The sequence below is a fragment of the Pecten maximus genome, chromosome 10 (assembly GCF_902652985.1).
Source record: "Pecten maximus chromosome 10, xPecMax1.1, whole genome shotgun sequence".
In the NCBI taxonomy this organism is placed as follows: domain Eukaryota; kingdom Metazoa; phylum Mollusca; class Bivalvia; order Pectinida; family Pectinidae; genus Pecten; species Pecten maximus.
In genome coordinates, this window is record NC_047024.1 from 37,299,000 (window position 1) to 37,324,523 (window position 25,524).

General features: G+C 36.6%; 2 protein-coding genes across 4 annotated transcripts in view; both read right to left on the reverse strand.

The window, feature by feature from the left end:
• Positions 1-577: 577 nt before the first annotated feature.
• On the reverse strand, positions 578-12,934 carry LOC117336755 (nuclear receptor ROR-beta-like). Of its 3 annotated transcripts, none has more exons than XM_033897386.1 (7): positions 12,475-12,934; positions 7,607-7,736; positions 7,092-7,233; positions 5,565-6,001; positions 4,842-5,070; positions 2,702-2,926; positions 578-1,942 (listed from the first exon to the last, which is right to left on the reverse strand). In XM_033897386.1, the coding sequence occupies exons 2-7, from the start codon at positions 7,727-7,729 to the stop codon at positions 1,692-1,694; spliced, it is 1,407 nt and encodes a 468-aa protein (XP_033753277.1). In that variant the 5' UTR covers positions 7,730-7,736; positions 12,475-12,934; the 3' UTR covers positions 578-1,691. The 3 variants fall into 3 exon arrangements, with proteins under 3 accessions (XP_033753277.1, XP_033753279.1, XP_033753278.1); XM_033897388.1 differs by lacking the exon at positions 12,475-12,934 and adding an exon at positions 9,505-9,977 and having other exon boundaries at positions 7,607-7,729; XM_033897387.1 differs by lacking the exon at positions 12,475-12,934 and adding an exon at positions 9,505-9,977.
• Positions 12,935-17,523: 4,589 nt separating this feature from the next.
• LOC117336672 overlaps positions 17,524-25,524 on the reverse strand; it is a 35,668-nt gene continuing 27,667 nt past the window's right edge. Inside the window, exons 9-13 of the mRNA XM_033897280.1 lie at positions 25,108-25,249; positions 23,528-23,973; positions 22,577-22,805; positions 20,916-21,140; positions 17,524-18,375 (exon numbers count right to left, since the gene is read on the reverse strand). Coding sequence (XP_033753171.1) covers positions 18,125-18,375; positions 20,916-21,140; positions 22,577-22,805; positions 23,528-23,973; positions 25,108-25,249 — 1,293 coding nt within the window. The 3' untranslated portion in view covers positions 17,524-18,124. The remainder of the gene's footprint in view (positions 18,376-20,915; positions 21,141-22,576; positions 22,806-23,527; positions 23,974-25,107; positions 25,250-25,524) is intronic.

Consider the following 25,524-nt stretch of genomic DNA (forward strand, 5'->3'; position numbering starts at 1 on the left):
GTTTGTTCAAAGAAATGACCTTGACCTTCATTCAAGGTCACATGGGGCAAATAGGCTGTAATCTTCAAACAACTTCTTCTCAATAACCAAGAGGCCCAGGGACTTGATATTTGGCCTGTAGCATGCTGGGGTGAAGGGCTCTGTGACCTTGAATGAAGGTCAAGGTCATTTATTTGAACAAACTTTGTAGCCCTTCATCCCAGCATGCTACAGGCCCAATATCAAGTCCCTGGGCCTCTTGGTTATTGAGAGGAAGTCGTTTGAAGATTATAGCCTATTTGACCCATGTGACCTTGAATGAAGGTCAAGACATTTATTTGAACAAACTTTGTAGCCCTTCACCCCAGCATGCTACAGGCCCAATATCAAGTCCCTGGGCCTCTTTGTTATTGAGAAGAAGTCGTTTGAAGATTAAAGCCTATTTGACCCATGTGACCTTGAATGAAGGTCAAGGTCATTTATTTGAACAAACTTTGTAGCCCTTCACCCCAGCATGCTACAGGCCCAATATCAAGTCCCTGGGCCTCTTGGTTATTGAGAAGTTGTTTAAATGAAAAAGTTGACGCCGGACGGACGGACGGACGGAGGGACGGCCGGACGGCCGGACGGCCGGACGGACGACGGACGCTGCACCACGGCATAAGCTCACTTGCCCTTTGGGCAGGTGAGCTAAAAACCACACGTTAAACACATTTGAGCCCTGTGAACTCGAAAGTAGATAAAAATCATTCCACAAAACAAATTCTCTTCTTTAGCCCTGCATTAAAGCATGCTAATGGCCCAATGTCACGAACTAGGCATCTTTGTTAACAAGAAAGGTGATTAGAATAGGTCAAATGAGACTTTGTCTCAGGAGACCTAAAAATGTTACTGATTGGTAGACACTGCAACCCTGGTTTGGTTTATTTTGTTTAATGTCCTATTAACAACCAGGGTCATTTAAGGACGTGCCAGGTTTTGGAGGTGGAGGAAAGTCGGAGTAACCGGAGAAAAACCACCGGCCTACGGTCAGTAACTGGCAACTGCCCCACGTAGGTTTCGAACTCGCGACCCAGAGGTGGAGGGCTAGTGATAAAATGTTGGGACACCTTAACCACTTGCCACCGCAACCATTGAATAACCTTACTGGTCATTTAAAGCAAGTAAGCTGATGAGGCCTAATGGGCCTGTATCACTCACCTGCTACAAGTAACTTTAAAGCTGATCTATGTCATTTATGTGGAATTGAATACCTCTTCATTTAAATTTCAGAGTAGGTTAACCATACTCGTTTCAACAAATTTTGTAGCCCCTCATGATCACCCCAGCACGCTACAGGCTCAATATTTGGTGTCTAGGACTGGCATATTGAGAAGAATTTGTTTAAAGTGTACTTGACCCCCTGGAACCTTGAATGTAGTTCAAGGTCACCCATTAGGACAAATTTGGTTGCCCTTCACCCCAACGTGCTGCAGGCAAAATATTAGATCTATGGGCAACTTTTTTATCGAGAAGAAATCGTTTGAATGAAAATGTTGATGCTGGATGGCCCCTTCCAGCAGGTGAGCTAAAAATAGAACTAATTATGTTACATATAACAGAGGTTGCACATGTTGATATTATTTAGGGAGCCTTCAATGTGATACCATATTCTGCCTGAGGCCACAATGTGATGAGTGTTAGATATGACACTGATAACAGCACACACACATCTAATCATCCTCAAATAGGAATTGTAGCATTTCTGGAAACATCTTAGAAAGGAGTTTATCCTTACAAAGTTCCTGGTGCTGTTTCAGGTAACTCTCAGTTAGTACCCGGAAGGATGAAAACATGTTCATAATTTTGGAAAACATATGTATTTCCTGCTGGCCGTATCGCTCCTTCAGCACGTAGCGTAGATAGGAAATCAGGGTCAGCTGTATTCTTTCCACTCTTTCTGGGTCTGCTAATTTGCAACGATCTGAAAAATATATGAAAAATTTAACAGTCAAACTGTGACAGAAACTACAGACTGTATCTAAAAATTCGGTATTTGCATTAAGAAAACAAAGTTGAAAATCTTATTGAAATCATTTTAGTACGAGATACAAGTAACATGGGTATGGACATCACTTGGGTGACACTAGCAACATGAACAACTATATATCACTATATAATAATACAGTACCACTATATACCACTAAAATCCTGATATATGGTGATTTTTTATTCCTTATCAATAAAAAGAAAATATACTAAAGGTTGAAACTATACAATTACTTCTCTCTCAGGAAGTTTCTTGGAACCAGTCAGTTATTCATAACAACTATGAATGCTATAGCAAGGCTGAAAAACTAAAACTGTGTCTAGGACAGCTGACTAATACACGTAGCTCTCTCATCAATTCCAAATTACTTAAAAATTACCTTATTTTGTACAACTACATTGGTTCACATGGTTTGTAAACTATTCACGGGAATATAGCCAGACAAACTCCTGATAAGAATTTCGAATATATATTCCATTTACCACATACCAACAGTCAATGATTAATACATGTACAAAGCTTCATAAAACTAGACAAATTGAACATTGTTGATGCATAATGAAAGACTTAAGGAAGACAAAACACAAGTATAAGGTTTCATTTTCTAGGGTTTGAAAACACACAATCTTCAAAAAAGATGTCAAGTTTGCAAATACGTGTACAGACTTGTTGATAACATTGTGATAAACTTACCTCTAAAAACCAGAGAGATAGAGAGTACCAGCGCTCTTTCTTTATCACTGAGATTGAGGCGCCGAATAACACGTGAGAATTCAAACCAGGACAGCATGACTTCCTTGGTATAGCACATGCTGACTTCGTTGATGTGGTAGACATCTCCACCCACTGTTAGTAACATCTGGAGATCAGGATCAACTGAACGGTACTCCAATATCATGAAAAACTCGAACTCGGATGCTGCAAATAAACAAGAGGTTCAATAGGCCTGATCGCTCAACAGGTTCTACAGAAAATTTGAACTGGATCTAGGTCATTTTTACAGATACTATGCTGATTACCACTTTATTCAAATACCAGAGTAAGCTAGGTTTATTCATGTCAATTAATTTTCTAATCCTTTATTCCAGCATAATATGAGTTTCTTGGCTATCAAGAAATCATTCTTTGAAGATTTTAGGCTCTTGCCTTTTGAGAAGATGTCATTTCAAGATTTTAGCTTATTTGACCCCTGTGACATTGAATGTATGTCAAGGTAATTTATTTCAACAAATTTGGTAACTCTTCACCCAAGCATACTACAGGTCTAATATTAACTTTCTGGGCCTCTTGGTTATTGTGAAGAAGTCATTTCAAGAATTAAGTCTTTTTGACTCCTGTGAACTTGAATTTAGGTCAAGGTCATTCAACTGAACAAACTTGGTAGTCCTTCACCTCAGCATACCTCAGGACGAATAACTGGTTTCTGTCCCTCACAGAAAAAAATTGTTAAAAGGAAAAATTTGATGCTGGATGGCTGGACGGACAACGCACCACAGCATAACTTCACTTGCTCTTCGGGCGGGTGAGCTAAAAAAATGTAGTATGGTACCAGTACCAATAGAACGGTCTTGTGAAAAGGAACAAATGCCAAATATGAAAGCCCCATCTCCTACAGTTAACATACTGAGGCCAGGCTTGAAGTTTTCGAAAAGCAGGTCAGTAAAGGTGCACTAGTCCACAGATGATGTACCAACAGTAAGGTCTTGTTACAAGGGAGACATGTGAAATACCTAAGCTGTAGCCTCATGAGTAAAATGTATTGACATATTATTGTGTTATAAAAGCTATAAGCTGTTCATGGAAGCCAATGCCAGGGATATAGAAATAACTCCCGTAAACATCGTCCCAGCAAACTAAACATTTTGACAGCTCATTTATACAATGGCTCAAATAATATGCGTCAATATACACCAAAGTAACATAAAAGACTGGCTGTTAGCCCATACAGCCATCTCCAAATACCTGTAATCAATTAGCAGCCTCGTCCTTCTTCTTAACAGTAACAACCAATCACATTCTGTACAATGGACTAATCATATTCCTTGATAATCCCATTTGCCATGAGCTTTTTTGACTGTGTATTGTTTCACTGTGTAGTATGAAAGATAAAACTTCCAAGCAATTACCCATCAAATGGTGTATAAAGCTTGTCAATGTGATAAGTAGTGACTGAGAAAAGTCAATTTAGAATGTACCGGATATTTTGAAACACCCTGTATGTCGGGATTAATTGATTTTGTAGTTTATGTACAACGACTGACTGTTTCTGTCACTGTTACCCCCTCCTATTTGGAAATGAGACTATGGACTAACAGATGGATTTACTCATTGCATGTGTTCGTGGAGATATGCCCAATAAACGATTGATAATTTAAAAAGAGGATACTGATAATTGACGTTCAATGATCAATCCAATGTCAAGTTACAAAAATAAAGTTTTAAGACCAGACTATACCAGTGAGGCCAAAATTTGAGATCAGACCAGTGAGACCAGACCAGATCGTCTTTTAAAGAATGCCGTTCAAATGCCACCTGTGCCTCATCAGATCTTCTGGTGTTATCAAAAATAATGATAATTACTGGAAAGCACAGCTAGAAAATTGTCAAGTGTTTTCGGGCCCAACAATGATTTTGACAAAATAAAATAGGAGCAAAACAGTAACTGACAAAAAGGAATATTGTACAGCACATAACAAAAATCCAGTGTTTGTGTGGTTGCTGATGACTGTTCTATAGGAAACCACTGACAATAATTTGCTGCTTCATTGACCATCATTAAAAAAACACTTAGCCGGAAAAAGAATGGGTATGTTAAAATTCAAGTATCGTATACCTTTGAGAAGTGATTCCTGATCAGTCACTGGTAGGTCCCGAAATTCTGGAATGAGCCGCGAGAACTTGACATAATATTTTACTGTGCTCTCAAAGAAAGTGTGATACTTCTGTAGACGACCTAGACGTCCATCTACATCGAGACCTGTAGCTTCATAGAGATGATTGTACTCTTCTGTAGAGACTGGTTCCAAAGACCCAAACACTTCTTGCTTCATACAGAACTTATTCTACAACAAATATAATTGATAGTGTAATGAGGAAAAAAATATATATAGTCTATGTGATTCGTAAACTACGAAGGAAATTTCCACATGAATTACATTTCCCTTCCTTGACATATGGCCCCAGCATTCCCAAATCATATTGTTTTATACTAAGTCGAATTCACACATTTTCAGTTTACTCAAGACATTTCATCCTAATTCTCAACACCAATTTTCTTTTATAATTGAAACAATAATTAAAAGGATACATCAAAATTGAGTAAAGACTCCCTTGGATAAATCATGACGTCTGAATACTGTAAGGTAAAAGACCATGAGAGCTGTCATCCAGAGGCTGACAAAATCACCCGGACCTTGGCCAGAGGCAAAGGAATATCACTGCATATTGCAATTGGTAACACCCATTCCTTAAAATTGGTGTGGACGAAAGTATCTATATATGTCAGTGAGGATGATTAATGTGAAGTTCATAAACATTTGGTGTTATAAACACTTACATAAGCAGCTACATGTAAAGAGTGAATTTCCTCGTCAGTCAATTTAGACAACACCGGCGATAAATCCTCAACATATTTTGTAAGCCTAGGAATCAAATCATCCAAAACAGATTTTATGTTTTTACTGTCTGTACCAGTCTGTGCACATCCACAACTTTTGGTTAACTCTGACTGGGAGTTGGGAGAAAACTCCATCATGTCACAATCTTCACGGATACACATCATGATCAGTGTATCGGACAGCGCAGAAGTGTCAGAATCAACGGGACTAGCTTGTGACATGATGCCAGAGTCTGGGCTTTGCGCTGGTGGAGTCAGGCTGTTGTCCTTTGGTGATTCTTGCGGTGCTTGGCATTCCTCCACTTTTTTTTTAAGCTTCTGTACTTCAATGATTGTGTTTGTCCGCTCAGTCAATGTGTAACGGCCCTGACGAACGGCTAGGTACAGGAATAAGTAATAGATATAACAATTAATCAGGGCAAAGTTATTAAAGTTTGCTCAAAGTATTACTAACATAAATTATTAAGTAAATAATAATTATTATCAAATCATTTCAACAGAGTGTCACATATTAATTCACAATAAAGCAATAATTCAAAGGAATCAACACCCACTTAAAGTGCATGTAATGACCCTATGATACAGAATACCTTGATAATCATGGCCAATTATAACCAAAATCTAACCATAATTAGAACTTAAGGGAGAAGTCATCTTTAAGTTGGAAAAACTTACATGACAATAAGATATGTTGAAAATAAAACATGCTTGATATGAATTAGAGTAAAATCGATTGATATGAATTAGAGTAAAATCGATTGATATGAATTATAGTCAAATCGATTGATATGAATTAGAGTCAAATCGATTGATATGAATTAGAGTAAAATCGATTGATATGAATTAGAGTAAAATCGATTGATATGAATTAGAGTAAAATCGATTGATATGAATTAGAGTCAAATCGATCCATTGGGGGGATAGATAATTATATAATTATTTTACATACTGTAACCATACTTAATTTGATGCACTCAAATTTCAGCGAAAAATCAAATTAAAACAGATTAGCAGAATGATGATTTAGTGGACCAGAAAAGATTGCCATAGAAACCAATGTAGATAAAACTACAACTAGTGCAGTAGTAATTTAGAAGAATGCTTTCAGCGCCAAAAAAAACTAAAATAAAATTACCACTAAAAATAAGTACGCTTACAGTAATAATATATGTGCTAAATACAACTGGCAGACACATGTACATTTGTTTTGGAGACAAAGAGATTACTGTCCCCGGTATCATGGTATGTACTTTCCTAATACTACCGGGTATATTCAAATAGGTGTATGACCAGATAGCCAAAATAAGGGGTTTGCAGTAATACAATGATTTAATATGTCAACCTGATATGTATATACCACTTCTCATAGAACTAATTCTATTTATTTATTTATTATACTTGACCCTCTGTTAGAAAGATGGAGGTCTACTAAACGACAACACTGTTTGAATTTAGATCTGTAAATACCTTCCTTGGACATGCCTAGCTGTAAACACTTCTCCATGCGACAAGCTGAACAGTTCCCACGTGGCCTGTCTGTAATAACACATTTCCCTTCTTTGGCACATTTATATGGTTCCTTCCGGGAAAGATATCTCCGGAAAAAGCCCTGAGAGTAAAAGAAAACAAGATACCAATTTCTCAATTGCTCCATGTAAAATTTAGTCAAAATTGGTGCAGTAGTTTTGAAGCAGAAGATTAAAATGTATAAATACATAACAACAGAAGTGCACAATATTGACCCCCACCTTACCACTTGATTCCTTGACCACAGGGCCATTAATTGCATCAATTCAAAAGATGACTAATTGTTCTAAGAGTCCAGTTCATGGCATAAATTTACTTTCCATTCTGACAGGTGAGTTAAGTATGTATGGTCTTAAACTTGCCTACATACATACCAGACATCATTCCATCAGATTGTCTAGTAAGGTGCTGTGTCAGAGGAATCTCAGGGTTATTAAGAGTCAAAATAATTTTACCTTGCATGCCTCACAAGAGTTGACACCATAATGGATCCCTGATGCCTTTCCGTCACACACTTTACAGGGGGGCAGTTGTAACACTGCGGTCTTGAGTGATATCTTCTCATCCATGACTGACATCTACTTCCTCATATGTAATAATAATGGGGAGGGAAATTAAGTTTTTGTATTACAGTAGAAGTGATGATGATTGGATATAATAAGTTAACAAGTTGTTTAAAATTCATTGATCTGATAATTGACTGTAATTTTCCATTAACCAATCATATGTTTTTAATGTATAAATTATATTTCTCTGTGCTTTACACCAATCAAATATCACAGCTGAACATATTTTTACATCATAAAGACAAAATCAGTAATCAGCTAATAAAATTGAAACTAGTGATGCAAGTGGTTTATGAGCATGTATCAATATCTTTCAGATGTTTTTACATAATCATTAATGGACAGGGCCCAATATGGAAGTTATAAAGAATTCTTTAAAATCCTTCTTCTTGGTACACAGGCAAAATTCCTGTATGTGAAATTCAAATGAATTTCATGTGAAACTAAGATTCACATGAAATTCACATTCATGTGAATTTTTTATGTGAATTTCATGTGAAAAAAAAATCAAGTGAAATTCACAAGAAAAAGATCACATGAATTTCACTTGAAGGAAATTTACCTGTGTAGGAATGAAAGGATTTAACCAAATTAGGCCTGAAGCATTAAGGTAGGCCTAAAGGGAATCGTTGAGTGTAAGATTAGTAAGCCAGAGGTCCCGGGTTCGATCCCTAGCGGAGACAGTGATTTAAATTTAATTAATCATGCACACCGTTACATTGGCGCCCATGTCGGGACTCGGGAATGATACTCATCACTGCTTGCGAAGGCATTGCGGTTACCCCTGGAAAACTTGAGGACAAGTTCTTTCCTAGAGCGGGAGTATGTAACCCTGGTAAATACTAGCCGGAATATACCACTCGGCTAGGGAGATCTTCTCTTTAGCTCAATTGGTTGAGCGCAAGACTAGTAAGCCAGAGGTCCTGGGTTCGATCCCTAGCAGAGGCAGTGATTCAATTAAATTTAATTAATCATGCTCTCTGTTACGTCTGGCCCTCCAACTTGTTTTGAATCTTAGATAAAAGAATTCTTAGCCTCCTGTGCAGCGTGCCGAGAGGCAGATCCCAAAATGGAGAGTATTTTAAAATGAGCAGGGACGTATAATATTATTATACGTCCCTGGAATGAGTAAGAGTTCTATATGTTTTTGAAAATCGTCTAAATAGACACTGGCATAAAGCACCTTTAAGTTTTATCCAAGTTTTTATGATGCGCAACAGGATAACAGCGAGTTAATTTTACAAGATGCATCAGAATTGGCTGATATCAGCTAACCAATGGCGTCGAAAAGAGGTATCACATATCAAGTATCAAGGCTACTCCTATAACATAAGAGGCCGCTGGTCGGCTCTTTTTCTATCGGATATTATTTTGCCGACTGCGACACGGCGACTGTCAAAAGTATCTCGCCGTGTAAAACCTCTAACATTGTTGGAGTAGTATCAAGGCGAGTGGTGTAGGCCCCACGTACCTCTTGTTTTACAGTATTATCTTGCCTTCTCTCCTGCGTCCCGACAGACAGGGTCATGTAGGTAGGAATAATCTTACCTTCTCTCCTTCGTTCCGACTGACAGGGTCATGTAGGTCTACCTACCATAAACAAATATATACAATCTAGCTGTGTGACTGGCTTGCATTGGCTTCACTAGCCGGGTGTCTCCTCTTGTCCCGATGTCTGGTGTGTAGCTTTGGGTGTCAGGGCCAGAGGAAACTGGGACTAGATCGCATGATAGCAAGTTTTATGATGGAATCAGAATCTACAAATATATTACATGACACATACTCACCTGAAAATATTGGTACGTAACGTATTAACAATCCTTATCCTAGTTGTTGGCTGTCAGAGTTACGTACGGACGGTCTGTGATCGTAATCCAATTAACATCATTTTACAGACCTACATATCGAACAACTCACGCCAAAACACTCGAAAATATGTTGATATCGTAAGTGAGAAGAAGAAATTGTACGATCTAAAGCTTATAGGTCTAGATTCAAGTTTCAACAACCACATTAACACAAGTCTTGTCAACAACAGTGTGGTATGTCAGGTCATTATGTAGGTCGTGACGTCACCGACTTTGTAAGGAGAGTCAAATCAGAGTTTCACGTAAATTAATAAAACTTTGTCATATCCAACGTAAACTCAAACATGAATCAGAGACTATAAAATCTGGTACTGTAGAATCATGATTTTGGCAGATATTCACACGTTTCTGATTCTATTTTTAGCTCACCTGGTCCTTCATTCGCGGTAAGTTTTTAAAACTGTGTCACACCATCCGTACGTTGTCCGTCAACTTTACACTAGGACTAGAAGCTACTACTCATGAACCACAAAGCATATTTCTTTGAAGTGGGGTATCCTTTTAGTGAGGAAGAACCACTTTTGTAAAAGTGGTTATTTCGCCCCCAATAAAGCGGGACTAACCCGAGGAAACATGTACCAAATTGGTTAAAATCCTTCTTCTGTAACGATTGAAAATGTTATTCGGTCCATATCTGGTGTACAGCATCCATGGGTGAAGGAAAACCAATTTTTTATTTATATAAACGGTAGGTGCGTCTAGCCCCTAGGGTCTGGCTGAATAGAGTAAATATAGAAAAAAAATCCAGCAATTATTCTACTCTATGAATGTTGTGAACCATTTTTTATAAACGGCGGGCTTGTGAGGGACAGGGCTAAACAGAAGAAATATGTGCCAAACTGGACAAAAAAATCCTGAACTTCATCTGTAGGAATGAGAGGTTTTGTCCATCTGTAGTCTGAAGCATTCTTGTGTGAAGGAGAATCCATTTTGTATAAAGGTCGGCTCAACCCCCAGCGGACCTGAGGGGCAGGGCCAAACAGGGAAAATATGCACCAAATTGGTTATTAAAACCCTTCTTCTTTTGTAAGAATGAAAGGATTCGGTGAAGGGGAACCATTTTTATACAAGCGGTGGGTCTGGAGACCTTATGGGCCTGAGGGGTGGGGCCAAATATGGGAATTGAAGCAAATTCGTCAAAATCTCTCTTCTGAAACGTAGTGTTTTACCATATTCATTGCCATACCCTGATGAGCGGTAGAGACCCTCTAGATGATATTATATTTTTTATAAAGAACATTTAGAAACATATGAAATAAAGATATCCAGCATCTTGAAACGTCGCAAAGCGATGAAATTTCTTCTTGTATTTATGTATGGCCATCCAAACACACAACAGGGATTCTGAAATTCCTCTAGAGTTAACAATTCATTGGAATAAAGTATATTTTGTAAGTTTTTGGTTTCGCTGGGATATGAGTTTAATTGATCTTAAAATTGTGCTGTCCACATGCATACGATTTTCTATCACAATTTACCGTTAATTGGACTTTGATAAGCATGGACATGCAAGACGTGTAATTATGCGTAATTCCTGTATTTATAATCATTGATCTGTTACTAAAACAGATGATTACGCGCAATTCTCATATTCACTATCCAACATTCATGTATCTATTAAGTAATTCATATAATTTGGTGTAAATGCATGCTTAATCTATCCTGCTGCGTCTAGAGTTCTCTTACGCGGTGACTGCTGATGCACTACGTTTGACCCAATCCTACTTGAGAGAACGATGGGACCATTGGATCAAATGTTTCTGGTGACAAAACCTTAGACTTCGAGGTTCACCAAGAGTCCGTACTGGGACCAAGAAAATACTGACGTTATTCTAAACCAATCGGGGAAAATTGTCGTCGTTATAGCCTTCATTCCATTGTTATGCAGACGAGACGCAAATCTACATAGTTATCGGACCACAAGACAACTTGTACATAGTAACAGCAAGCCTAGAAGCATGTCAAAATGGTATCAGTACTTGGATGGACTCCAGCCAGAACTAGTAGTCTTTTCCCAGACAGTCCTAGCTGTGAGGAACCTTGGTATATATTTATATCTCATAATATGGAGAAACCGGTAAACGCCATCACAAGTTCCTGTTAAGTTCCTGTTATTACCTAATCAGAAACATGGTGTGTATCCGACAGTTCATAACCACAGATCCATGCAAGGCATTGGTACATTCTGTCACTGTGACTATTAGACTGGTAATGTTTTGCTCTTTGGTATCTCTGCTGCATTGATTAGCCGCCTGCACTCTAAAACACTGTAGCACGAAAACCCTGGCCAAATTCAAGGAGGTTAATAGAGTCTCTTGCTTAGGTCCTTGTACACAGGCAAAATGTCTTCATGTCAAAAATTCAGGTCAGTTTCAGGTCAATATTTTCAGGTGGAATTGACCTGAAAAGAGCAGATAAGTCAATTCATGTCAAGAAATTGACATGAAACTTTCACCTCAAATTGACATGAACATTTGTTCAGTTCAAATTGACCTGACATTGACCTGAACTTCATATGAAATTGACCTCATTTTCAGGTCAATTGTTTTTCAGGTCAAAGTAACCTCAAGACATTTTGCCTGTGTACAAATCATTAACTTCTCGAGTCGACATAGAAAATATTTATGTTCTGTACATTGTGTAACACTTGTATATTTATAATATTATATATTATTTAATGTGAAGAGTAGTGATTTTACACATCAATATATACAATCTAGCTGTGTGACTGGCTTGCATTGGCTTCACTAGCCGGGTGTCTCCTCTTGTCCCGATGTCTGGTGTGTAGCTTTGGGTGTCAGGGCCAGAGGAAACTGGGACTAGATCGCATGATAGCAAGTTTTATGATGGAATCAGAATCTACAAATATATTACATGACACATACTCACCTGAAAATATTGGTACGTAACGTATTAACAATCCTTATCCTAGTTGTTGGCTGTCAGAGTTACGTACGGACGGTCTGTGATCGTAATCCAATTAACATCATTTTACAGACCTACATATCGAACAACTCACGCCAAAACACTCGAAAATATGTTGATATCGTAAGTGAGAAGAAGAAATTGTACGATCTAAAGCTTATAGGTCTAGATTCAAGTTTCAACAACCACATTAACACAAGTCTTGTCAACAACAGTGTGGTATGTCAGGTCATTATGTAGGTCGTGACGTCACCGACTTTGTAAGGAGATTCACGTAAATTAATAAAACTTTGTCATATCCAACGTAAACTCAAACATGAATCAGAGACTATAAAATCTGGTACTGTAGAATCATGATTTTGGCAGATATTCACACGTTTCTGATTCTATTTTTAGCTCACCTGGTCCTTCATTCGCGGTAAGTTTTTAAAACTGTGTCACACCATCCGTACGTTGTCCGTCAACTTTACACTAGGACTAGAAGCTACTACTCATGAACCACAAAGCATATTTCTTTGAAGTGGGGTATCCTTTTAGTGAGGAAGAACCACTTTTGTAAAAGTGGTTATTTCGCCCCCAATAAAGCGGGACTAACCCGAGGAAACATGTACCAAATTGGTTAAAATCCTTCTTCTGTAACGATTGAAAATGTTATTCGGTCCATATCTGGTGTACAGCATCCATGGGTGAAGGAAAACCAATTTTTTATTTATATAAACGGTAGGTGCGTCTAGCCCCTAGGGTCTGGCTGAATAGAGTAAATATAGAAAAAAATCCAGCAATTATTCTACTCTATGAATGTTGTGAACCATTTTTTATAAACGGCGGGCTTGTGAGGGACAGGGCTAAACAGAAGAAATATGTGCCAAACTGGACAAAAAAATCCTGAACTTCATCTGTAGGAATGAGAGGTTTTGTCCATCTGTAGTCTGAAGCATTCTTGTGTGAAGGAGAATCCATTTTGTATAAAGGTCGGCTCAACCCCCAGCGGACCTGAGGGGCAGGGCCAAACAGGGAAAATATGCACCAAATTGGTTATTAAAACCCTTCTTCTTTTGTAAGAATGAAAGGATTCGGTGAAGGGGAACCATTTTTATACAAGCGGTGGGTCTGGAGACCTTATGGGCCTGAGGGGTGGGGCCAAATATGGGAATTGAAGCAAATTCGTCAAAATCTCTCTTCTGAAACGTAGTGTTTTACCATATTCATTGCCATACCCTGATGAGCGGTATAGACCCTCTAGATGATATTATATTTTTTATAAAGAACATTTAGAAACATATGAAATAAAGATATCCAGCATCTTGAAACGTCGCAAAGCGATGAAATTTCTTCTTGTATTTATGTATGGCCATCCAAACACACAACAGGGATTCTGAAATTCCTCTAGAGTTAACAATTCATTGGAATAAAGTATATTTTGTAAGTTTTTGGTTTCGCTGGGATATGAGTTTAATTGATCTTAAAATTGTGCTGTCCACATGCATACGATTTTCTATCACAATTTACCGTTAATTGGACTTTGATAAGCATGGACATGCAAGACGTGTAATTATGCGTAATTCCTGTATTTATAATCATTGATCTGTTACTAAAACAGATGATTACGCGCAATTCTCATATTCACTATCCAACATTCATGTATCTATTAAGTAATTCATATAATTTGGTGTAAATGCATGCTTAATCTATCTGCTGCGTCTAGAGTTCTCTTACGCGGTGACTGCTGATGCACTACATTTGACCCAATCCTACTTGAGAGAACGATGGGACCATTGGATCAAATGTTTCTGGTGACAAAACCTTAGACTTCGAGGTTCACCAAGAGTCCGTACTGGGACCAAGAAAATACTGACGTTATTCTAAACCAATCGGGGAAAATTGTCGTCGTTATAGCCTTCATTCCATTGTTATGCCGACGAGACGCAAATCTACATAGTTATCGGACCACAAGACAACTTGTACATAGTAACAGCAAGCCTAGAAGCATGTCAAAATGGTATCAGTACTTGGATGGACTCCAGCCAGAACTAGTAGTCTTTTCCCAGACAGTCCTAGCTGTGAGGAACCTTGGTATATATTTATATCTCATAATATGGAGAAACCGGTAAACGCCATCACAAAGTCCTGTTAAGTTCCTGTTATTACCTAATCAGAAACATGGTGTGTATCCGACAGTTCATAACCACAGATCCATGCAAGGCATTGGTACATTCTGTCACTGTGACTATTAGACTGGTAATGTTTTGCTCTTTGGTATCTCTGCTGCATTGATTAGCCGCTTGCACTCTAAAACACTGTAGCACGAAAACCCTGGCCAAATTCAAGGAGGTTAATAGAGTCTCTTGCTTAGGTCCTTGTACACAGGCAAAATGTCTTCATGTCAATTCAGGTCAGTTTCAGGTCAATATTTTCAGGTGGAATTGACCTGAAAAGAGCAGATAAGTCAATTCATGTCAAGAAATTGACATGAAACTTTCACCTCAAATTGACATGAACATTTGTTCAGTTCAAATTGACCTGACATTGACCTGAACTTCATATGAAATTGACCTCATTTTCAGGTCAATTGTTTTTCAGGTCAAAGTAACCTCAAGACATTTTGCCTGTGTACAAATCATTAACTTCTCGAGTCGACATAGAAAATATTTATGTTCTGTACATTGTGTAACACTTGTATATTTATAATATTATATATTATTTAATGTGAAGAGTAGTGATTTTACACATTAGTGTTCTATATAAAAATTGTAAATTTATCATTATTCTCGTATTTTAATCCAGCATTTATGTATCTATTACTTAATTCATACAATTGCGTGCACGTGTATTTCTCGTATTCATTATCCAGCATTCATGTATTTTGCTCTAAATTCATATCATTTCAACGGTGCTGCATTCACGTGGGTGTCTTTTGTATAAATCTGTAGAAGTAGGGGCTTTCCTTCAACCCAGACTGTGACTCAGCTTGTATACAATGGCAAGACTTTGATATTTGTAGTATTCATTAGCTCCTATTTGATTTAAACATTTTTTATTTGCAAATATACAAATGGAATCAGACACAAGTTTAAAACTTATAATCCGTCTTATAATCCGTCTTCTCTCGTAAAACATAAATGATTAAATATACATATGACCGCAAATTTCAAGTTAAGAAACAATGTTGTTAAAATGTCTGTATAAAATGTATGTTCATAAACAATAGTGTTATATATACATTACATTGTATGATTAAAATGAAACTCAATTTATAACATAGGGAGTGTTAGAAATGTACATTGTTCATTCATAACATATTATGACAGAAATAAAGAGTATATTAGTTAGCATTATGATAACTAGCCGACACAATAGACCCATTAGCTCTGAAACGAATGTTTGGTCATGTATAATAATATTTTTCTAAAAATAATTCCTTTCAAAGTCAAAAATCGACATCCTAACAAAAAATGAAATTCGCCACATATTTCTGGAGTATCACAGTATCGACATATTCTATTGGGATTCGTGTCTAATTTGAGGAGGTTTAGAAACGCGTTACTTCTTTATAAATCGAAGATCAGGTAGACCAGGTTACTTGATCGAAATCGGCATCCCAGTCAAAGGCGACGGTGTGCTCAAGGGATCCATGATCAGATCTAGGGGGAAAATTCAAATATGAATTTTATTCCGCGGCATAGGAGGAGAAAGTAACGAAAATGCTGATATGTCATCGTTGTCATGAACACTTTTGCACCAAAGTATGATATTTTATCAAAGTCGGATACATTATCAACTTTCTTTCATTCCATACTGAATTGCATAGTAAAACAGACGAAGTAGAAAGGAATTGGATCCGAACACGAGTTAAAATAACTTATAGAAATGATGTTTCCAGTAAGAGTCCAATTACAGAACTAAAGTCGGATATGATGTGGTTCTGCTGTCCCTTTGGAGTTGTGAGAGTTTTAGAAAAAGAATACCGTAACGGATAGGAAAATCAAAGAAAGATAATTTTAATGCAATGCAATTATGAGATTTTAGAAAATTTGACCCTTGACCTTGAATGTGGGTCAAAGTCATTTATTTGGACAACTTGTAACCCTTAATCCCAGCATGCTACATACTCAGGTCTATATATTATTGAGAAGCTGTTTAAAGAGAAAGTATAACGCCAGCCATAAGCACGATTTTGACTATTTGGGTGTAAGGGACTTTCGGGTGCAGCACAGGGGCTTGGCACGATTTTCCAAATGATGGTCCATTTATATATGGACCATCATTTGGAAAATCGTGCCAAGCCCCTGTGGGGTGCAGCACACAATTCACATTAAAATCGGAATTTCTGTTTTAATTTCCTGAAACTCCATACACTTGTGTTTAAACCAATTACACTTTAACTACATTTTGTATAGATAGATTTACTGTACATTAGTGAATAGTTCTTGGTGGAAGGGGATTCGTATTATCCGCGATGCCTTGCTTCAACAAACTCATCAATCATCTTCGCCAGCAAGCAACAAAATGAAATCACGGATCAACAGTTTACAAATTTGCTAAGTATATAGTAACTGAAATGTATTTGAACAAATTGAATGGCTTTCTTCATAGCAAAAAAAGGCTCAGTTCATTATTAGCTTCATAAATCTATTGAATTTTGACCTTTACAATGAAGTATAAATCCAGTGAGTACAGTACGGTTATTCAATACAACTTGGATTTAATTGATTGGCGATACTGAGGTTTTTTACTAAAACACCTGCTTTGCAATATACATGTTGTACGTGTATCTATAGTTTCCGCAATTGTTTCATAGCAACGGATGCTTCATATGAAATCAACTAAACCTGAACTAAAGTATTAGTGCTGCCTCTACCCCTGGGTCTGTAATAGTATTTGTTTTGAAATGTATGTAATTGATAATTGTCATTTTCTTTCTCTTCTATATACAGTACAATTTATACTTCATTCTGCATACCTTTCACCCCACCATTACATATCAACTCTTAAAACACAGTAACACACATATCACATACAGCCAGATATTTAATATCTACTGAGATCCATATCCGAAACTTTAAAAACACTTTCTTATATACAGTCTATATATAGATAAATCTTCGAAAGTATTAAAGCAAATAAATACAGTACATATCAAACGATAAAGGGAAGTCATTTTTTAATTGCTCCCTGATTTTGCATCAAACGATTGTCTTTCTATATACACCATTTTTTATGACATATAATAAGACAACACATTGTGTACTTATTTTTGATGTTATACCATATATTGTTTGTTTCATGTTTGCTAGGTTGATTACCCCGTGAACAGCTAGGATCCTTTTGGGGTGCGGTCTCCGTATAGTAGTTTGTGACTTCCTCACTGAAAAAAACCATACGGGAGGCCCGTCACATACCATCAAGAAGCACCATGGTAACGTGTCTTTCCCAGGGACACAACCATGTCAGGACAGACCGGCCCGTTCCCCAGCTTCCCGAGAAATACAAACCAACACATGAAGGGAGAGTTGAATGTGATACCATATTATGTGTCAGACAACGATGTAATGGGTGTTATGGCACGTGTTATGGCACGTGTTATGGCACTGATAACAGGGCAGATGTTATATATCTAATAATCCTCAAACAAAAATTCTAGCATTTCTGGAAATTTCTTAGGTAGGAATTTATCCTTACAAAGTTCATTGAACTGTTTCATGAAATTCTCGGTTAGTATCCGGAACGATGAAAACATGTTCATAACTTTGGAAAACATATGTACTTCTTGCTGGCCGTATCGCTCCTTCAGCACGTAGCGTAGATACGAAATCAGGGTCATCTGTATTCTTTCCACTCTTTCTGGATCTTCTAATTTACAACGATCTGAAAATACAAGACAGACTTTAAGGTAAAGTAAGACAGAAACAATAGCTTGAATCTAAAAACAATTCAAATAACAAAGCTTTCAAAATCAGATAAGACATAATTCATTTTTTCCAAGACATAGTCAGGTGAAATTTACCATCGTGGTACCTTTGAAACTGTTTGCTGAAACAAATCTGTAAACATGTAACTTCTGGGCGATCTCCTCTTAAATATGTGAAAATACACGAGTAACACTGGCTGCTCAGTAACAAAGTGGAATTAGCAAATTGATAACAATATCGGAGAAAAGACCTTATGACCTGATACTTACCATTTCAGTTAAATGCAAACAAAGTTTATATTATAATGTAACCATATATATATACTTAAAATAGGGACAGCGGGCCATCTACAGTACATACCACTGAACATCACACATATTACTTACAGTACTTCTATATACAGTACCACTATATACCACTCTATACAGTCCCACTATATACAGTACCATTATATACAGTACCACTATATACAGTACCATTTTATACAGTACCACTATATACAGTACCATTATATACAGTACCACTATATACAGTACCACTATATACAGTACCACTATATACAGTACCATTATATACAGTACCACTATACAGTACCACTATATACAGTACCACTATATACCACTATATACAGTACCACTATATACAGCACCACTATATACAGTACCACTATATACAGTACCACTATATTACAGTACCATTATATACCACTATATACAGTACCACTATATACAGTACCACTATATACAGTACCATTTTATACAGTACCACTATATACAGTACCACTATATACAGTACCATTTTATACAGTACCACTATATACAGCACAACTATATACAGTACCACTATATACCACTTTATACAGTACCACTATATACAGTACCACTATATACAGTACCACTATATACAGTACCACTATATACAGTACCACTATACAGTACCACTATATACAGTACCATTATATACAGTACCACTATACAGTACCACTATATACAGTACAGTACTTCTATATACAGCACCACTATATACAGTACCACTATATACAGTACCACTATACAGTACCACTATATACAGTACCACTATACAGTACCACTATATACAGTACCACTATACAGTACCACTATATACAGTACCATTTGATACAGTACCACTATATACAATACCACTATACAGTACCACTATATACAGTACCATTATATACAGTACCACTATATACAGTACCACTATATACAATACCACTATATACAGCACCACTATACTATACAATGCCACTCTAAGCAGAGCCACTACATTTAGTTCAATTATATACCACTATATACAATACCACTATATACCACTCAATACAATACCACTATATATTTACATTTTGGTGGCAAAGCCACGATATAAACTAAGTAAAAAGATTTGCAGTCTATGTGACCATAATTGACACCCAAAACGTGACATCAATCCATGCCGCGCATGAATATATTCACCCACCGGAACTACTTGTAACTAACATAAATCGTTGTTTATGTCAATTAAAAAGTATCAAAAAGACATTTTATACAATATTGTTACACAAACAATAATAATAAAAAATGAACAGACTGTGTTTTTTTCGTATTATTTCAATGCACTTTTTTGTTTGCCAATCTGCACGTGACAAATGAATTTTGAAAAAATAGGCTGTTCTATTTGTTGAACCCCATTGACGAAATCGCTGAATATTGGCATTTTTTATGCTAACTCAATTTTAATTTTCAAAAATAACAAAACGAATATGTCGAGAATGTAAATATAAGCATTAAACTGTCTTTTTTTGGTGTCTATGGTCGATATAGATGCCAGAGCTTTGCAAACAAATGTCATATTGTGCTAGCGCACAATATGACATTTGTTTGCAAAGCTCTATGACATTTGTTTGCAAAGCTCTGGCATCTATATCGACCATAAACACCAAAAAAAGACAGTTTAATCCTTAAATACGATTCCACTATATACCACTCATTACAGTACCACTATATACCACTCATTACAGTACCACTATATATCACTCAATACAGTTTTATGCGATTTCTACCTTCATTTAAACTTAAACTAGACCCGTGTCTAAGAAGGCTGACTTATTGATACACCCAGGTATCTCATCAACTCCAAATCAAACGTCACGGTAATGGAAAAACTACATGGATTCACTGTATGATCCACAAGTTATAGATAAAAAAAAACTGAAAATAGCTGAATACCTACCTAGATACACCCTCGACAAGATGTTCAAATGTATATTCCAATTACCAGATACCACCAGCTAATGATTAATACATGCACAATGTACAAAGCTTCATCAATTTAGACAGTTTTAAAAAGAATTGAAAATCATTGATGCATAATGAAAGACTTATGGAAGACAAAACACAGTTGTAAGGTATCATTTTCTAGGGTTTGAAAACACACAATCTTCTAAAAGTTGTCAAATATGCAAGTAACAACTTGTTGATAACACTGTGATAAACTTACCTCTAAAAACCAGAGAGATAGCGAGTACCAATGATCTTTCTTTATCACTGAGATCGAGGCGCCGAATAACACGTGAGAACTCAAGCCAGGACAGCTTGACTTCCTTGGGGAAGTAAACGATGGCTTCGTTGACGTGATAAACATCTCCACCAATTGTGATTACCATTTGGAGATCAGGATCAATCGCCCGGTAATTCAGTAACATGAAAAACTCAAACCGTGCAGCTACAAATAAAAAAGTTTCATCATGCATTTGTATTTAAAAGATGAACACATGCCCAAGTAATAACAAGTAGTGCAAGAGATACGGCCAAAATATTTTTTTTACTATGATGTAGGTCAAATGTCAAAACATAAGTCAGAGTGACCTTATTCTGTTACATGCCACACATTCTCACTTCTGAACTGATGGACGAAATAAGGAGTTCCAGTGACAAGTAGTGTAGGAGATAGAGCTTTGATATACTAGTAGGTCAAAGGCAAAAATGTAGGTCAGACTGACCCATTTTTTTGTCATGACACACCGCCTTACCTAGGTGAAGCTATGACCTGGTTATGACACACCACTTTACTAGATGGTGAACATATGATAAAAGTATAAAGTTCCAGTGACAAGTAACAGAAACAGCCAGGGTAATCATTTTCTTTTATGATGTCGGTTAAAGACCAAAATGTAGGTCATAATGGGTTCAAATCCGAAAATCTTCATCTCTAAAATTAGACACTATCTCAACATGCGTCTACGGACAGATGTATGCACAGGCTAAACGCTAAACTACTTGTGAGTGGCAGTTCTTCCGTTATTAATTGTTTATATCGCATCCAGCAATGAATGGTCACATAAAAATCCCTACGATCTTCTTCGTCTGTAACGTGTTTTAAAGACTTTGCCAGTGCCTAAAAGGTATCAAAGCGTATTATTAACCAATTATAAAACACGGACCGAATGACAGATTTATCTATTTTATCATCAGAGACGAAATTATCAAGTTCGTTCAAATTAATGTAAAAAGCTCAAGCCAACATGAGACATTTGTGGAAAATAACAACACTGAATAGAAAAGAAAATTTACAGCCAAAGTGACAATTAAATATGTAGCCAGATTTCTAACCTGTTAATGCCCTGATGAGTAAACAAAAGATCGATAATAACATCCTATATGTTCAGTTAATTTGTTTGTCACCTGGTAGAAAGGATGGTCTGTTTCGAACGTCTAACATGCGGCAAGCTGTTCACGATAAAGTTAATTAGTGGTCGTAATACGGAGTAACGGGTGGTCGTATTACTGAAGTGACCAATACAAAGACATATAGACAAATAACGAGACTGCAAAAAAAAGCCCCCATGTACATGTTCAGTGTTAAATTCAAAATTTTATAGCTGTACATAAATTAGCGCTGCGCAAAGCGCTAAAATTAAACTACCACTAAAATACGTACGTTTACAGTAAGCAATCATCAACCGATGATACTAGCCTACCTACTACAGGTGACCTAATGTAAGATTTCACTTACATAAGTAATATCGCTTACCAGTTTGTACAAACAAGGGCAACATAATTACATTAATATTCAAAGGTAAAATCTATGAAGAAAAAACACTGATTATGTATATACCTACATGTAAATGTGTGAGCATATACATTTATATATTAGTATACCTTTGAGAAGCGATGACCGATCAGCTACAGGTAGGTCATGGAATTCTGGAATGGCCCGTGAGAACTGGACATAATGCTTTATTATTCTCTCAAAGTTGTTGCGACGTTTCTGAATACGAATTTGTCTTCCATCTACATCGAGACCTGTAGCTTCATAGAGATTATTGTACTCTTCTGTGGAGACTGGTTCCATACGACCAAACATTTCTTGTTTCATACGGAACTTATTCTACAACAAACCGATCAATGTAATGAACTAAGCAGCATTTCGACATGAAAAGTAAAATTCAAGGTAAGACATTTTATCATGAGACTTCTAAGCGGATTACAGCCCTTTCCCAAATTATATTGTTTGATACTTAGCAAAATACCCACAGTTTCCAATTCAATATAGAAATTTCAGCCTCGACACTAATTTTTATTTCAAATTGAGACAATAATTATAAGGATGCATCCAAAATGATTGACGAAACCCTGGGATAAATCATGACGTTTGAATACCGTATGGTAAAAGAGGCTGACAAAATGACCCTGGCCCCAACCAGAGGCAAAGAAATATAAACCATATGTACCAAATTATTTATATATATTTTACAACAAGTTATACAATATATCACTCTCTCTTGTTGGCCTAGATGGAAGCACATAAAGGGGCTTACTGTGGAAGGAAACTAATGTACCCGGGTAAAACTCATATGGTCGCGGACAGCTTGTGACCCCTATACCTTTCCACATCTCAACCGAGAAAAGAACCCCGAGAGCCAAAGTGAAAGGGTACCACTGTATCAACTACGTAATCACTGCACATTGTAAACATGCATACCTTAAAATTGGTGTGGACAAAAGTATCTATATGTGTCAGTGAGGATGATTAATGTGAAGTTCAGTCACTTTAATCAGTTTAAACATTAACATGTAACCGGTACATAAACATTTGGTGTAAACACTTACCAAACCAGTCATATGTAAGGAGTGAATTTCCTCGTCGGTTAATTTAGACAAAACAGGCGATAATTCCTCAGCACATTTTGTAAGCCTGGGAATTAATTCATCCAGAACAGATTTAATGTTTTCACTGTCTGTACCAGTCTGTGAACAACCACTGTCTTTGGTTACTTCTGACTGAGAGTTGGAAGAAAACTCCTCCAAGTCAAGATCTTCTAGGATATCTATTGTGATAATTGTATCCGATAGTACAGAAGGTTCCATACTGTCTAAATCATAGGGACTAGCTTGTGACATGATGCCAGAGTCTGGACTTTGCTCCTGTGGACTTGGGTTGTTGTCCTTTGGTGATTCTTTGGGTACTGGGCTGTCCTCCACTTTTTGTTGAATCTTCTGTACTTCAATGATTGTGTTTGTCCGCTGAGTCAATGTGTAACGGCCCTGACGAACGGCTAGGTACAGGAATAAGTGATAGGTATGACAATTAATCAGGGTCAAGTTAATCAAGTTTTCTCACAGGAAGATAACCTTTTATTTTTAAAGCATTATTAACATAGATTATTAACCTAATAATTATGATCAAATTATCTTATCAGAATGTCACATATTAATTCACAATAAAACAAACACACTTCAAAATGATTTAAAGGAATTATCATCCAGTTAAAATAATGTCCAATCAGAACCAAAATCTAACCATAATTAGAACTTGAGGGAGAAGTCGCTTATAAGATTTAAAAACTTACTTGCCAATAAGAAAAATCATTTAAGATGTTATTGGGACATAATGTGCATAAGCTTGTGATTTCATAAATACAATGTATGTCAAAAGTGGCCTTTGACTTTTTACACCTTGACCAATGGCATGGTCATTTAATCAGGCGTAGACCAATACAATGTTAGGAACCAGATAATGTTTAGAGGAACAAGCACACGTATCTCCAACACGGAGTGCTTAGAAGTAAAGGGTCGTATCTCAAATTTATCAATTTTTAGATTTTGATAAATTACAACTACGAGTGAGATTATCTTATATGATCTGTACATCATATCACTTGAAATGGTCTAATTCTGTTAAAATACTATGAGATTTAAAAGAATTAGACAATTTCCATTGATATAAAGTACATATTCTTTAAGAAAAGCTTAGTCGGAATTGTAATTTATCGAAATTGAAAAATTGATAAATTTGAGATACGGCCCTTTACTTCTAAGCACTCCAATTTTGGAGACACGTCCTTGTTCCTCTAAACAATCGAATTATGTTGATGGGTTAATTAAATATTTATTTTACATAAAACATGTGCCAATTACAATATGCCGACACATGTACATTAATTTTTGGAGATGAAGAGATGACTATCCCTGGTATCATGGTATGTACTCTCCTAGAGATGTATGACCAGATAGCCAAAATAAGGGTTTTGCAGCAAAACAATGACTTAGTATGCCAAAACTGATACTAATTATACTCACTCTTTCTCATAGAACTAATTCTATTTAGATCTATGACTTCTAGCTAACTCATTTCATTTATTATACTTGACCCTCTGTTAAAAAGATGGAGTATCATAGATGACAACTACCTTCCTTGGACATGCCTAGCTTTATACACTTCTCCATGCGACAAGCTGAACAGTTCCCACGTGGCTTGTCTGTAATGATACATTTCCCTTTCTTGTCACATTTATATGGTTTCTTCCGGGTAAGATATCTCCGGAAAAAGCCCTGAATATAAAAGAAAACGAGTTTTTTTTCAATTGCACATTTTCTATAACAAAACAAAAAAATGTATATCATATATTGATGAAATAAACAGCAGTACTATATTGAGAAAGAAGCTTTATGAAGATTATTTGTTGACGCCTTAATCATCGTCAGTTTTAAAAGTTGATCTAGGTCATTGATGTCATGTAATGGTAAATTGATCGCCGCATCATTCACTCGACTCAAAAGAGGGCTTATTGTTATGAAGGTAATTAATGCTCGGAGGAATCTCATGG

Coding starts and splice junctions, on each gene's coding strand:
- LOC117336755 (XM_033897386.1), bottom strand. CDS start 7,729: ATGTCAGTCATGGATGAGAAGATATCACTCAAGACCGCAGTGTTACAA. Junction 7,234..7,606: donor ACTCTTGTGAGGCATGCAAG/GTAAAATTATTT, acceptor TTTTACTCTCAG/GGCTTTTTCCGGAGATATCT. Junction 1,943..2,701: donor TATCTCTCTGGTTTTTAGAG/GTAAGTTTATCA, acceptor TATATTTTTCAG/ATCGTTGCAAATTAGCAGAC.